The following is a 16412-nucleotide window of genomic DNA, read 5'->3' as shown; positions in this document are numbered from 1 at the left end:
AATGACAAAGGATTAAATACAATTTACTTTTTATGTGATTTAAAAATGAATATTTGAAACAAAAACAATATTTTATGTAACTCAACATGTTTAAGAATGTTGCGTTTTTTTCTTGTCATTTATGTCAAAATGGCTGTGAATAGACAAGCTTTTAAAATTTTAGATTCTTTGTGACACTAGAATTTTACATTCTTTGTGAAACACTCATAGTTGGCTACAGTGTAGTCGGCTGTGGTAAGTCAACTTGCTAAGTATAGTCAACTAAGCTTTTTAGGTTTTTTGTGAAACAATGGCCATGAGTCATGTTTTTACGGCAAATCTCAATCACTTCTGCTAACTGCTCTATTGTATAAAATACAAGGTTTGCTTACCACAAGTTGTCTAACACTGATTCTGAGATCAGACTCATTGAACTCATAGGGTATGTTCCACCCCAGGGGTCCAAACTTCCTCCTCTCCTGTACTATGCCATGGAAGAAACACAGACCAAACAGCAGCTTCTGGAAGACCTAGGGAAACAAAATTGATCATTGTTAAGCCCTTACTCTACATATTTTTATCCAACTACAACACAATCTTAAGTCTACAGAAGAACACTTCTGAAACTCACAATATATTTGGTATTTTTTCTGCATGTTTCAAGAAAACAGCATGTAGAACTCATTAGATTTCTAGTACAGACGCTAATAAAGAATATTTTTTAAAAAGTCAGGAAACTGGATATGTGAGATGTTCAAATTTTGCAAAATATGCAAATAAATTTTTGGGCATCAAATGCCATTAACTCTGAACTGTCAGCAATAACAGAATGAAATTTAGCAATTATGTACTGTCAAACCAAGAATAAAAATATCATCAAATGACAGTCTTTGTGCCGTCACAGCTAATACAATAATTTACAATCCCTGTGATCTCATCCCTAACACATTGCCATAATGACTTGTCATAATCTGCACTGTCACATCTAACACAATCAAGCCCAGCTATCACACTCAACCTTATTTACCTTTGGTTTGTTGCAGCTGTTAAAGAACTGTGGGTCAGAGATGGGGTCATTGAGGTATGACCGGAGGAGGTTGGCCCTCAGTCCCTTGGGCGGCTCATTGGTCATCTTGACCCCGTTCTGTAGCACAGAGACAGGGAAGTCCTGAGACGGGTAACTGGTCAGCCAAAGCCGGAAACTGGGCTTGGTCTTGCTGCTGTCTGTTATCACCTGGTTGAGAAGAAATAACAAAATGAAAATTTCATAATGAAGATGGGTAGGGAAGGAAAACAAAATAAGTCTAAGAAAACTTCAGGAGACCCTTGTTTTGTATGAGAATGTTAAAGTCTGAGTCCGTCATATTTTAAGCAAGAAGATATCTATACTCACAGTTTCACAAATCCTCTGCATTTCTCCCAGCCAGGAGGCCGCCAGGTGGCAGTTCTGTAGCACCACCCATGTTCCTGCTTCCACCGCCTGGCATAGAGAAATAACCATAGATCAGTATTGCAGTTGTAGATTTATTGCTAACTGTTAGTTAACAAATGATTGCAGAAACAACAATTAACAGAGCAATTGACACAACATGCATTGCCCCTGGAAAAAAATTGTGTCAAAAGCAAATTTTGCCTTGAAATGAATGCTATATATAACATATGTTACATTTTTGCACACTCATGAGCTATGGCACTTTACTACCACACTCACAATTCCCCTACCTGCAGTATCATCTTCTCAGCTATAGGACCTTGACCTTGACCTAGAGAGATTGTCTGAAGCTTACTGCCACCCATACCTGTAATAATACCACATGACATAGGTGATAAATACGTTTGTGTAATACAGCAATCCCCTGGTCTTTGCTATCATATATCCAAACCATGGACTGATTGCTGGGTATATCAACATGTTTATATATACAATATGTATAAAATTTCTCAAAGAGACACCATCATTATAAAGGCCATTACTTGTGATCGTGTATTACAATCACCAAAGACACAGTTTACAATGAATGAAGAAGAATGTTATCAAAGCACATGACTTAAGCTTTTAATTTCTAATATATTATTATAGTTATTCATAGCCCACAAAGATCAATAAAAGTTTATTTCTATATTACTGATATATCAAAACACAAAAACTTCTAAACAAACTATAGCATGAAAGTGTTTCAGGAAAAACATTCACTTTGGCATAGTTGACAAAACACATTAAACCATTTTGACAACATTTTTCATATATATATAAACCTGTAAATAATACATAAAAATAAATAAAATACATAAAAATTACTATAACATGCACTACTCTATTCTAGACTAATAAAATCTAATAACATATGACCTGGTGCTTCTACCGAGTGCGACATTATTTGGCAAATATAGTGCTGGATATGTACAGGCATCTCTAATACACCTCTTAGTATATGGACCAGAAAATACTGAACATGCAAAAGTGAATTAGTTTCTCGTATGGTACATGAAGTGCATTTTCCTTTACTGTACACATGTAATTCATCAAATGATATTAAAAAAAGATGGAATTTAGGGTTATGAAGTATGCTCCCCTCCCCTAAAAGAAAACTCATTTTGATCTTTTTTTTTTTTTTTTTAATATTCAATGCCAAAAAATTATTTATTTATTTATTTTTTTTTTGTGGATATTTGCAACCTCATTAACCACGTCGGAGAAAACAAAATGAAATAGATACATATAAAGTTATGCAGTTATATACTAAGCAAGATATTACGTTAGTATGTATTAACAATAGCCTGCATATAGATAATCATGCAAAGAAGCAATGATGAGCAGCAAGTATTTAAATGAGACAAGAAAGCTACTTTTTTCCTCATAAGAAGACATACTACTGCAGGGGCCCCATTTCACAAAGCCTGAATTGGTTGACTGTTTTCATCCCAGCCTGCTAAGACTTTCAGCAGCTGAGCTGCAATGTTCAGGTACATGTAACATATGGGACAACTACCTCCATTTCCCCAAAAAGATCAAATTCTTTAACTAACTGTATCGTCACTGATCTCAATGGTGAAAAGATGCTAAATTGTGATGATCACAGTTTAGCAGGTTTAGGTGGGATTACAGTCATATGATTACTTTGTGAAATTGATTCCAGTTGCAAGCCAGATATGCAGATATGTTACATAAATATTAGATATAAGTATATAGAAAATGGAAAAACCTCTTTATGAAAGAAGTTTAATGAAGTGAAAAATTGAGTTTGAATGGGAAGAAGAAAGGATGGGGTTGAATCGTTGACATGTTATATTGTTTATTTCATTGAGTACATCAACTGGACTAAAATTGAAAAAAATATTAATGAATAATGAAAACCCCATAACCACATAATAAGCCTCGATAAGCTTTGGTTGTAATAATAATAAAATATGGGAACGACCTTCGTCAAACTGCTGAGAATGTTCAGGAATCAACCCAAGCTAAAATTACTGGCAAAACAAAATGTGTTTGAACTTACAACTTTTCAGTTATTCCATAAGCAGTGGAAATAATGATTCCCCTGTTTATATCTAAAATATTTATGGAGATTTTTATTCCAAATAATTATCTCCATACATCTCTGATATTTAAAAAAAAAATTTTTCCTTAAAAGCTATTCCCAGCAGTCTCACGCACAAGTGCCTCCCTCTAGTGTGTCATATTATACGTGGAACATACGACTAAGGTGAGCCTGGACCTCAGACTCATGCCCCAGGGCCATAGACAGTTTACGAAAACTTTTTTCCCAGGTCTTGTGGCCTGAGCTTTCAGCTCGTGGGGTTTCAGCCTCTGTAGGATTCGGCAGCGGAGGGACAATTCCTGTACGTGAGAGACATAACATGCCATTGTTAGTAAATAGCACGGCACTGAGATAATTTTATCATGCTTAGCTGGCATTCTTATGTAAGGTTTCCATGGAGTTTTTCTAATTCTTTCAGGATTTTAGTTTTATTTTTTAAAATCTTCTCTTTTTTGTTTCATTGCCTTAAATTATTGCTGTTATATTCTTAAAGAATGAATATCTTTAACATAATACCTTTTTTCACTGGCAAGTGACATAATAACATAATGCTACATAAAAATTTCCCATTAACCCAAAATTATAATAATATAAAAGTGGCAATTTATACAGTTTTCCAAAAAGAAGAGAAGTGATTACTTAAATTTGCATAAATAAAAATAGCATCGATCCCCCTGGAAACCTGTTGCTATTGGCTGCATTATATTTAGCAGACAGAGCACAATGCTTGATAAATTACCATTTGCACACAGATATAAACAGACTTCAAGGTAAAGATAATTAATCAATAGTAAACACATAAATAAAAAAAAAACAGTTAATAAAACACAGCAAAAAAAAGTTCAGTAATATGTGTATAAAGTATTCAAATTAAAGACAAAAGTATTCAAAATGAAATGAGTTCAAAAGATACAGGTGTACGTTGAAATACAGTGAAATGCACTGAATGAACAGGTGTTACATAACAAATAATAAAACATACATTTTAGATTTTAGTCATAATGCAGATTTGTGATATAAATGTAGTAATAGACACAGCACCAACAGTTAAAAGTCAGTCATAAAATTACTGAAAAGTTACAAAGAAATGCAACACAGGTTAAACCCCAAATGATCAATACAGTTATAGTTGAAAGTATTTGGAACTTTGGGGGGGGGGGGGGGGGGGGGTCAGGCCAGTGAGTAATATAACAAAAAGTAAAATTTTTGCATGCTTCTCATGATATATACTGGAATATATGGTTATCATTTCTTAATAATGCAATAATTTAAGAAACAATTTAATCAACTGTAGTAAAAAATAGGTACTTTTGCATTTATGTTTGGGTACATAAGTCTTCACCTAGTCATTCATTTGACAATAATGTTATCAGTATCTGTGAAATATCAGATAAAATAGTCAATTTTCAAAGTCCTGTGTTAGTTTCAGCAGTGAATCTCAGTGATAAATACTCTGGAAGACTGTTATATACAGAGATAATATTGTGCAGACATACACTCCACATTTGCTGCCCATGTTACACTTTCATAAGTGCATTCCCACTAATATCAGAGAATTGTGATGTTAAAATTCAAAATAAAATCAACATCTAAACATTTTCACTCTGAGAGGTGTGTTCCTGTGATGTTAAAATAATAATATTCTAATTTTAAAATGGTGCTGTGCAGTTCTAAGAAATTGTGAAACATTTCTAACAAAAATCACCTTCTGCAATTGGCCCCATCATTCCTGAGAAAAGGAAATCATTTTCATTCATTCTCTTATTTTAAAGATTTAATTCCATTAAAATACAACCTGGGCTAATATATATTTTTGCAAACTCCTTTTTCAAATAATTCATTCTTGGAACAAATACTAACAAAAATGAGTACAATATTAACTTATATGTTAAAAAATAAAATTTTGTTCAATTTTTAACCCATAAATAACTGGAAAACAAAAAATCACAAATTAAATTAAACAAGCAAGTTGGCCATTTCCATATTTAAGTCCTCACTTTCAGTGGACATCACCCTCTAAGCTTATCCACTGTAATAACCCAGTTTTAAAAAAGTTATTGATATATAAAAACATGATAAGGTTGGACTGGTTGCTACTATAACCGACTTCTAGCATTCACAACAATCTAGCATGCTAAATCCCATGCAGCATAAAAACCTTAATGTGGATTATTGGAAAACAAACATGCTCAAAACACATGGTAATCTGGACAAATTATTTTTACCCCAATTACATGATTATCATGCAATAAGAAATGAAAGACTTGATGATTAATATATAATTTTTTTCACCTTTGAAATAAATGCCACATTACTGATAATAATTTCTAATTGAAAAAAAAAACTTTCAATTTTGGAAACACTATTAGAAATGGTTTCACTCACCTTTTTCCTCGGCAAATTTATACAAGACAGCCATGGGGTCCGCGCCAGGTGAGAGAATGAAGATGAGGGGCGAGGAACTGTTAGAGTCAACGTAACTCTTGGAGAGATCAAATGTTGGAGGTTCTATGTACTGGTGACCCATACGGTCCACTATGAAGTTACTGACAGCTGGGACCATCTGCAATAAAATTTCTATTTTATTAAAGAACAAGTTAAATGCAGTAAATATAAATAAATAAAAATAATTATAATAAATAAATAAATAAATAAATAAATAAATAAATAAATAAATAAATAAATAAATAAAAAAGATGGTAGAAGTCACATAAATAAATCAAAATATCAATAAATCAAAATCAAATAAATAAATAAAAAACAAACGCAAAAATAATTATTAAAATTAGAATTTCTTTACATTCAGCCTTCTTTTTTAAGAAACAGACCCAATGGCTTCAGTTGAGAAGACCAGTACAGCCCAATACTATCACAGCCTGAACCCCCTATCCTGGCCCCCAACCCCACCCCTGATTGAGCCCCACTTTACCCACCTTGTCAGGTCTCAAACACCTGAGGACAATCAGAGTCTGTAGCTTGGTCAGTTTATCTAGAGGCTCTGGAAGGGTTTCAGACTGAGGGGTGGCAGAGTCATAAAATTTCTTCCATTCTGTAACCTAGGGAGGATAGAAAATGTCATTGAAAATGATAGCTTTAAATATATTCTGACTTAAATTAACATTGTCCCCCTTGGGATATTTCTATACATAGGATTTTTAAAATGTTACTTTAAAAATTTAATGTATTATCTGTATTTTTTTGTAATTTTTTCTGTCATGCAGAATGCAATTAAAATAAGATATAAAGAAATGTATATACTGAAATATTTTCTGCTTAATGAAAAGTTCCTCTAGGTCTTACATTTTTCTTGAAATGATCCATAAATCCATTTAGACCTGGTATATCAGATGCCCTGACTACCTCTGCCCATGCCTTGTCAGTCAACCAGGCAGAGGCAGGGTTTGGGAAGGGATTCTCCAAGGCCACACCCCCTGTCAGCAGGAACCGCCACTCACGGTCATCAATTGCACCCCTGAAATAGACATTCTCTGTCTTTGAATCCAAATAGAGGAAATGAAAGTAAGACACCCCACATTTGAGCCATAGAAAGAGACACCCACTTATGTGCTCTTTCTTAATTATTAGTAACTTTGTCTAATGATTAAACTGTTAATGAGCGTGACATAAAAAATTAAGCTCTATGCTAAGAACTACTATTAACCATTGCATTACTATTTTTTGGTTATTACTTTAATCTACTACAATTAGTCATCCCAGATGTTATAAATCAGCAAAATGTTTAAATGTGACTTTCTTCATAGATAAACCTCAAAAAATAGGCAGGCAGCTTTTACAGGCCACTCACTTAAAATGAACAATATGAGAGACTTTGAGATACACACTCCTTTAAAACCAGAACTGCTACCACTGCACCAGAATATTCAGGCCTGTAACCCCGGGGGAGGGGGGGGGGGGTTCGAAAGAACCACCTTTTTGTTAGAAAAAGGTCCATTTTGGGTAAAATTTGATCTATGTACACAAAAGTTTCCTTGTAAAAGGTCCACTTTTTCAGGAAAAGAACCCCCCCCCCCCCCCTTCTGAAATTGCTGGCTACGGGCCTGATATTCCACTCAGTTAATTAATAACACAAACCAGAGAGATCTACACAAGAATGTGCTGCATAACACCATGATGTTCTTTTCATTATATATAATTATTTTAAACATAATTAGTCCCCTGGTGAGTTACTGAAGAGAAATTGTGATGTTTAAAAGCAATGTCAAGTCAAATAAAATTCATGTTTTGGTCATATAATAATTTGACATTGTTCCCTTGGGATATGCTCAAAGTATAAAGTGCAAGCAAGCTCTATAAGACAAGCAGGAGACCACAAGCAAATAAGGATTCCACAAATAAACATTGTAGACAGGAATATTGATGGACAGTTAAGAAGGGCAGTAACAAGTCTAAGATATCCTTTTTTTCAAATTGTCAAATAATATGTGTATTCCTTTTTATGAACTACACACACACACAAATAAAGAAATTTCAGTTCCAATGCAAACAACCAATAAACAGAATATCACAGATGATCACCAACAATATCCAAACACTTACTGTCCTTCCACCACTATGCTATAGCAATAAATAATTACAGTAAGGTAAAAAGATGCATGGGCATTCATACATTTCGGCTTCAAATATAAGGAACTGTCATGACAATTATCTAGCACATATTTGCAATATATCTGCATCCCTGTGAATAGTTTTTTTGGTAATGTAAGTCTGGTAACAAGTTGAAATAATTTAGGCTATACAGCAATGCAACTGAATTAAATCTGAAAACAAAGATTGATCTCATTTATATTCTTACATATTTCTGTCTGAACAATATGATATTTGGGACTAAATTAATATGCATAAGTTGAAAAGTCAGCATGAGACCACTGAATTTCATAGGTGAATTTTAGCTGCATTATCAAATCTATCACGCTGCACTGAATACTTACTCTCCCTTGGCTATTCCTATACACAGCAGGAAGGAGAACAGTAGCTTGTCCTTCTCAAACAGGGAGCGACAGACGTTCTGGTAGATGCTGTAGGTGAAGTGATCACAGAGGTTGGTTATTCTCTCTTCCAGGTTCTCTGAGGGGGTACTGTTGTGAATTGACTGGAAAAGAATAAAATAACTTCCTGTATCTCCTCATATTTTCATAAGTTACTGAATCTTTTGGTTTCAAATATCAAAAATAAAGTCTTTTCTTCACAATTCTGTCTCAAGGAAAATAAGAAAGGGAGACATTTGCTTTTATACACAATTGTATGCATTTGCAAAGGCTTTCAGTGATAAAAAATTACAAAAAGATATTAAACTATTGATGAATCATTATCCAGTATCCATTAATACCTTCTTACCTGTAGATAGAGGTTGATGAACCAGGTAAGTGAGTACTGGTACATGGGATCTATGTAGGCCAAGTCTGAGATTGTGAAGAATAGAATGCTGCCATGTTTTGCCACCTGAAAGATAAAATTGTTACAACGTATTATCTGTGGTCAACTCTCTAAATTGGGTTAAATTGTTATATTTACTGAAATTACTGGATGGAACTGATGATAAATGATGAAGATTGTAATACTGTTTTTTCAGTTTTAATAGTGTTAACCTAATAATCACCACCAGTACAAATATCTGACAATTACTGCATGCTCAAAGCACGAATGCAACAAAGTCATGCACTTACTGCTAAGTCAATTCAGTTTTACAAGATAAAGATCAACTATGTGCTTACTGGTTTATATCCATTCCTAACATCATCTATCTCTTTCTCCGTCTTGGTGGCTGCTTCCTGTTTAATGGAGATCTCCTCAGAGAGCACCTTGCTAGAGGACAGAACCTCGATGGCCGTCTCATCCTCCAGAATGTTACCCTGGTGGAAGATATCATTGAAATATTATAAACAAGATGATCTTTGTGGATTTTAACATCTAAGAATATCATTAACAACTGGTCAGCAGCTAGGAACATAATAATAATAATGGTAATTTTAAGAGATAATTTTTAACCAAACTGTAAATCATTTGGTGACATTCATATATACTGTAATTCAATTGTCCTGTTTGATTTACCCCTCAAACAAGCCACTAGCCATATCTCTTTAAGTAGGCATTTGGTTAAGGAAATATCACAGCATCAGATATTTTTCATACAGATTATCAAACACACCAAAAATGGTACAAATTCAATGACCCCAGCCAATGCTACATTTTCCCCATTTGGGCTGGTTTTTCCCATGGACATGCAATTAAGTTTTTAAAAAAGGTCCCACAAACCTCAGAAGTTGACAAAATCTCCAAAATCTTGTCTTCGATCTCTTTGAGCTGCCTCTTGTTGTGAGCACTCTCCAAAATCAGCTGGTTCTTCTTCTCCTCCAGCTCTGGCTTCTCCTTGGCGGCCACGATCCCCAACAGCTGGTCCTCTAGACCCATGGGGGTGATCATGAAGTTCAGGAGGGTCACCTGGTGTGGAGAAAATACTGATTTAATAACTGTGACTTTCTGTTTTGATATAAAAAGTTTACAAATTAACAATGATAGCATGGTTTTGTCTATTATGGATTTTAAATGGTGGGGTCACATTTTCATTTTCTTACAAATTAAAATGATCTCAAAACGTATTAATTAATAGAATAGCTGTGATGTTTGACATTGCAAAGTAAAAATAGAATATATCTTCAGGAGTATAGCCCTGTTACAGTAATAAAATAATACGGAACATCATATTCTCACACCAACCATAAACTGGTATTTACCTTGACAGATACTTCAGGCAGATAATGGGGATTCCTCATTCTTGTTGTCATGTAGAACTTGAAATCTTTGCTGTACTCCACCACATGGTCTCCAAGGCGGATGTAGTCCACTCCATTCTGGAAATGAATTGACATGACATTAGGAATCAGGTTTATAGCCAGGAAGTTTACCCTTGCAAAATATAACATCATACCCTTATAGAGGACCACTTATTTCAACTGAAAAAGGGAAATTCCAAATGAAAATTGAAAGAAAGCAACTACAACAAAACTTGCTTAGATCAGGGGCGGATCCAGAGCTATATACTGACAGTCTTCCAAATTATCTTTGTTGATTCATCCTCCAATTTTGACCGTCTTCCAACATTAAAAATTGGATACCCGTCAATGTAAACTTGAAAATCTGACCGTCTTCTGGAAGACCCAGAAGACGGCCTAAATCCGCCCCTGTAGATACCTTTCCTATTGCATTGAGCTCTTTCTGAAATTTTATTTCCTCAATCAAAATCAAGTCATAATTCTTACATATATTACTCCAAGTTACCTGTTTAAAAGTCTGTTTCAGAAGCACACTCTCTAAGACAGGGTCCAGTTCCTCTCCTATATTCTCCATGAGACAGGGGTTGCCAAACTGGATTTAAAAGGAAAAATACTTAATGATAATATGGCAAGATAATCATATCATTAATATAAAATGTGTTTGCAAAACTGGCATATATCAAAGACAAACAGGGCACCAGAGAAATTTTAGATGATGTATTGTGAATAAACTGTTACATATAATAATAAGAGACTAGCACTTTCTGTAGTTTACATACATGTACGCAAATCCAATTCATTTAATCAAGTCAAATCAAGGAGTCTGTTGGAACTCTTTGGTCAAATAAAGTACTTAAAACCACTATTTTCATCAAATACATAAAGACATACACATTTACATGCAAACAATAAAAAATATCACTATTCATTTATGTAAGGATTAGGGTTGCATTCAACAAATACCTGTAAGCAGTTCTCTATGGTCCTGATATAGTTAGGATTGGACAGCTTCACAATGGCTATCTTGTTGGCTTTCTCCATGTTCTTGACCCACTTGTTGGCCTGACCCTGGGGGTCAATCATCAGTGGCCAGCGGTTGGCATTCATCACGATGATGGCATTGTCCACTGAGAAACTAAGGGAGAGACAGAGTGGGCTTGTTAAAATCTACATTTTTTTCTTTTCAATAATCATTATCATCTAACTCAAATTGTTAATTTTATTTTGAGCAACAGAACTCATAATGTTCTGATAAGTGAAGTTTACTAAAATGTTCATAGGCAGATAAATTCATGCATTCATAAAATATTTGATTTTATTCAATATCTTTAATAAAAGATTATTTTTGTTAATCCATTAATTCTAATAATGAACTTAATTTATTTCTATTTTTGTTGAAACATAATTTTCAGCATCTTTTTAGTGAGCCACACAGACATTGTTTCAAAATGTACTTATACCAAAATCAATAAATTAATGTAATTTATAAAACAGATAAACATTTTGCTCAGTATACCTGTCCACTGGCAGTCCAGCGATATTCCAGTCTCGTATCTTGACCGGCTCCCCTAGGGTACTGGACAGAGAGAAGTTGTCATTGAGAGGGATACCTTTAGCCTTACACATACTGTACCATTCCTTGAGACAACTCTGAGGGAATAAGGAAGATATTTGTGTCATAATCATTTTATATTTTCAATCTTTTTGATACTGAACACCGAAATTAAAGTTAACAACTACAAAAAAAGTAATAATAATAATAATAATAAATTTTTAAAAAAACATAGCAATTCTCCAACTATCAGGAATGGACACAGAAAATAACATAGGCAGAGAAAATTCCTCCATCCACTGAATATCCCCACTAACCAATATCTTAAACAAAATTCATTGAATCACAAACCATCTGAACTCAATATTTCACACAAAAGGACAGAAATCTGCCATAAAGGGCAAAAATTCCCTCTATACCCTACCTGTCTGTAAGACAGCACAAAGGGTCCCAGGTAAGCCACCACACTAGCAGAGAGCAACACATCCCCCACAATGTTATCATAGGTGTCCGAGAGGTTGGCCACATTGTGTGTCCAGCGGTCCTTCTCCCCTCCCAGTCCACTGATTAACTTCTCTGCTCTGATGATCTTTACTTTACACAGCTCTATGTTGTTCTCCAGGTTCTGGGAAAGATGAGAAGAAGAAGCATTTATTTATTTGTTGTGTATGATGAGTGTAGCTGTGAGCTTTAGTGAGCAAAACTTGGGATGGCGTAGTCCGAAATTGCTGACTAACTTTACTGGAGAGCCACTCTAAGGCTGTATTCCCAGAGCTTTTAGATCGATCTATCCACGCGGGGAGTCTCACTAGATTACTGTCAGATAATCCGGCTTAAATATCTGTCCCGCCTACTACAAGCTGTAAGGGGGTAATTAACTTTCGTGTCCGCTCGGCTGACAGCTATTTAGCGTAAACCCCCAGGGAGTTAGGTCGATCTAAGGTAGATCGATCTAATCTCTGGAAATGGGGTCTAAATTACAGATTTACATGTAGAAGGAATGTTGCAAATAAGATAAAGATTTTAACAAGGCCTGCAGAACATGGCAATACTTGACCACTTAACACTTCCGAAGGATATATGACCACTAAGAAAACTCATATTAGTATAAAAATATCAATATTGGCATTAACTTTTATTTAATGAATTGGTCAAGAATTTCCTTCAGCAATCGCCAAAAACCTCTCACCTGCTTCTCCTCCATCTTTGTGTCCAAGTTTTCATTGAGCTTGTCCAGTTTATCTGTGACCTCCTTTAACTCTGCCTGCTTCTGTCTTAACTGTGACATTTGATCATCATACACAGCAAGGGCAGCCTCTAAACTCTTCCTCTTGGGGGCAACAACCTACAAAATGATATGTATTATAATAAATACACCTTTTTTACTTAAATTGACAATATTCAAAATTCATATAAAGATATGACTATTGTGGATCTTAAAAATTAATCCGTGTGAATACCCTCTGCCTTATACAGATTTTTATAAAAATAAATACTTCTTTCAATATATTGCGCATGGTTGAAACAAGATGGACACAATGGACATCTACTTCAATTTTTTACAGTGTCTCATCAACTTGTAATAATCGATTATCAAAATGTATTTTCTAATTATGATTGTCACAGAGATTTAATATTTTTCACAACTTACATTCTTCGATGAAAAAAATACCCTTTGCCATGAAAAAAACCCCCTAAAACATCAAACATGAAAAAGCTGCAATCATACCTTTGCCACCTGGTCATATGTATCCAGAGCCCGGACCCATTTGCACAGACCTTCACAAGCAGATGACACCTTCTTGATGATCTCAGGGTCAAACTCTGGATTATTCATGTAGTCCTTCCTGATTTTCTTCATGGTGGCCTCTGGTATATTGTCCTTGTCATAAACTTTGAGAGACTCCAGGAATTTCAGGTCTCCCAGAAGTTTTTTGGCAACTGGCCAGTAATCTTCCACAGTCTTTCCACTGGGGTCTCGCGTTTTGTCTGGTTTTTGACCCTAGAAATTAAGACATTTTAGTTTAGACAAATTATCAAAGTAATGACAGATTTAAAGACAACAGCAGACTCCTGTCTTGTTTATATTGTCTTGAGTGTCACTTTTTAATGATATTTCCTAATGCATATATTTACCAGTAAATTTATTTCATATCTGTAGTCAGGCCATACCATGTTGTGGTTTATACAACACCCAATAAGTGGCGCATGTATATTTCCTTTCCTTGAATTGATAAACTATGACTTGTAATATTTGCTGTAAGATTGCAAGAAATTAACTATTATTATAACAGCTCAGTCATTATAAAATTAATGTCACTGCAGCTAACCTTCATAATGCAGACGGCCTCCATCACCAACCTCACTCCAGCCGGGGGGTTGGTCATGGACTTGACGATGGTGATGTCATTCTGCTTCAGAGTGTCCAGTGCGGCTATGGCAGCATTCATGGCAGGCATGGCCTCCGCCAACTTGGCCTCGCACTCATCCTATAATATTCGAAGGTAGAGGGTAAAAATAGTGTAAATATCAAAAGTCCACATTTTAATTGTAATTAGAAGTTTTGGGGGTCCAATTCATTTGACCAATTATTAAACTTTCATATTTCATTACATAAAAAATACCTTTGTATTAAATTTAATTTCTCCCCTCATAACTACATTCACTCAATATAGATACAATTCATTTCACTGAGATATCATATACTAGACCTGTACAATACCACCACACAAAAGCTACATGTATCATATACTTAATATTTGTTACAGATATCCTTTCAATGTTTGTTTAATGCACTTCTACAAAATGTCTTTGAACACTGTTTTTGTATGCATTTACGCATGTGTGTGAATTATATATTCCAAACATACTAAATGACTTGCTCCATACCTTGATGGCTTGTGACTCTGATGCAGCTTTGTTGGCCACAGCTTCGTCAGCAGCGACCACAGACTTAATGGCTTCTACCTCCACTGTCTCCGTCTCTATGACCTTGATAAGGTCATCTGTCTCGGCACTGGTCTTAATCAACATGGGTTGTAGTTCCTGAAGTTCTTGCTTCATTACATTGATCTGGAGATTGATGGTAGAAAGTTAATGTATTGACTTATAACATTATACTATTCTTACAGTGAAAGAGAGCAATTGTGGGTGGCTTTGTTGGAGTAAAAAGACAATCATAAATTTATCAATAGTTACTGCACAAAGTAAAACAAAGATAAGTTAGTATGATGAGCATATGAAGATGATTGGAAAACTTAAAACACTTAAAGAATTAAAAATAAGATATAATTTAGAAATGAAATGACTTCAAATTTTAATTATGAGGACAATATTGTAAATTATATTAAGTATAAGCAGCTGAACTATGAGATCCAGTAACCCCTGACATTTCATTCCACATACTTGGCTTTCAGAAAATTCCAGTTTTTCCAATCCAATCACATAGCGCTGTTTGAGAGTGAGCAACTCCATCCTCTTCTTGTTCAGTAAGGTTTTGAACGTCTTGATCAACTCCAAGTAAGAGGTTGGGGTGACGTAGTTTCTTCTCTGCATAGTCTCATAATACCTGAAGTAGACGTATTAATTTTTAAATGTAAAAAAAAATTCATAATTATGCTAATTTAAAAGGCGCTAAATTTTTATTGGAGCACAATGTGTAAAAGTCACCAACCAGTTCTAAAATAGACCCAACTGTAAATTATTAATAAAAAGAGGAACAGAAAAAAAAAAATAGAACAGGTCAGGCAATACATTCTGTACACTGAAATAAGATATTTCTCTTCTGATATTTTTGTGCTAATTATATTTCTTATGAACAATACAATAATGATAATAATAAAACTACTGTAAAACTACATAACAAATCCTTACTTCTCAGACAATGCCCGCACACTCTGGTGGAAGTGTTTACACATGACTACTGCCTCCTCGCGCACTGCCTGCGACATCTCCACATCCTCCAGGAACTGATTGGCTACCAACTCCAGGGCGTCCTCAGGCCAGGCCTGAAATTAAATATTTTATTTTTTTAATATAAAAGTGGGCTTTTTTATCCAGTTTTCCTCAAAAGCTGAGAAAAGTTTTACGTAAAATGTATATTCAGAACTGACAAAGAAACTAATCTGTTTTGTTCCTTTTTTTCATTTGGCATTGGGCTAGAAAATATATTTTCATATATGACAGTATGGCAATTATAATTATGTACATCAATTAACAACAAAACTTGGTTTGTGTAAAACTAGCAAAATAAGATTCAAGATATGTTCTATCAAAATCCCCCACCCATCCCAAATAATTTTTTAATTGAAAATTTAAAAAAAACATCAACAACATCAACTCACAGTGAACCAATCAATAGTACAGCAGTTGATGAGAGATGGGAACATCCTGAGCCGGCTGCGGAACGCCTCCCCAATGGGGCTGAATGTGATCACCACGTGGAGATTGCGGCGAATGCGCTCTACAAACTTGTTATACATGTTCAGTGGCGTGATCTCAGACATGGCATTCTCCTGCAGGGCCAACTGCTGCATCTGAAAGACACAGGAA

General features: G+C 34.8%; 1 protein-coding gene across 6 annotated transcripts in view; it reads right to left on the bottom strand.

The window, feature by feature from the left end:
* The window catches only part of LOC106174593 (dynein axonemal heavy chain 3), an 82953-nt gene that overhangs the window by 6867 nt on the left and 59674 nt on the right, over nucleotides 1–16412 (bottom strand). Inside the window, exons 52-77 of one of the 6 annotated variants that reach the window (XM_087015044.1) lie at nucleotides 16205–16396; nucleotides 15735–15868; nucleotides 15267–15429; nucleotides 14751–14933; nucleotides 14192–14350; nucleotides 13591–13863; nucleotides 13051–13206; nucleotides 12286–12486; nucleotides 11826–11959; nucleotides 11273–11444; nucleotides 10815–10901; nucleotides 10271–10387; nucleotides 9792–9977; nucleotides 9251–9388; nucleotides 8874–8978; nucleotides 8468–8628; nucleotides 8076–8093; nucleotides 6819–6990; nucleotides 6452–6574; nucleotides 5904–6081; nucleotides 5224–5247; nucleotides 3677–3817; nucleotides 1702–1778; nucleotides 1373–1459; nucleotides 1007–1213; nucleotides 372–509 (exon numbers count right to left, since the gene is read on the bottom strand). In XM_087015044.1, coding sequence (XP_086871170.1) covers nucleotides 372–509; nucleotides 1007–1213; nucleotides 1373–1459; nucleotides 1702–1778; nucleotides 3677–3817; nucleotides 5224–5247; nucleotides 5904–6081; nucleotides 6452–6574; nucleotides 6819–6990; nucleotides 8076–8093; nucleotides 8468–8628; nucleotides 8874–8978; nucleotides 9251–9388; nucleotides 9792–9977; nucleotides 10271–10387; nucleotides 10815–10901; nucleotides 11273–11444; nucleotides 11826–11959; nucleotides 12286–12486; nucleotides 13051–13206; nucleotides 13591–13863; nucleotides 14192–14350; nucleotides 14751–14933; nucleotides 15267–15429; nucleotides 15735–15868; nucleotides 16205–16396 — 3726 coding nt within the window. The remainder of the gene's footprint in view (nucleotides 1–371; nucleotides 510–1006; nucleotides 1214–1372; nucleotides 1460–1701; nucleotides 1779–3676; nucleotides 3818–5223; nucleotides 5248–5903; nucleotides 6082–6451; nucleotides 6575–6818; nucleotides 6991–8075; nucleotides 8094–8467; nucleotides 8629–8873; nucleotides 8979–9250; nucleotides 9389–9791; nucleotides 9978–10270; nucleotides 10388–10814; nucleotides 10902–11272; nucleotides 11445–11825; nucleotides 11960–12285; nucleotides 12487–13050; nucleotides 13207–13590; nucleotides 13864–14191; nucleotides 14351–14750; nucleotides 14934–15266; nucleotides 15430–15734; nucleotides 15869–16204; nucleotides 16397–16412) is intronic. The other 5 variants (XM_087015047.1, XM_087015046.1, XM_087015045.1 and 2 more) reach the window with 5 other exon arrangements.

This window comes from Lingula anatina, chromosome 6 (assembly GCF_051362555.1).
Source record: "Lingula anatina isolate TDL-2025a chromosome 6, LinAna3.0, whole genome shotgun sequence".
Classification (NCBI taxonomy): Eukaryota; Metazoa; Brachiopoda; class Lingulata; order Lingulida; family Lingulidae; genus Lingula; species Lingula anatina.
The sequence above is the reverse complement of the archived record's forward strand: the minus strand, read 5'-3'. Positions and strand labels throughout refer to the sequence as shown.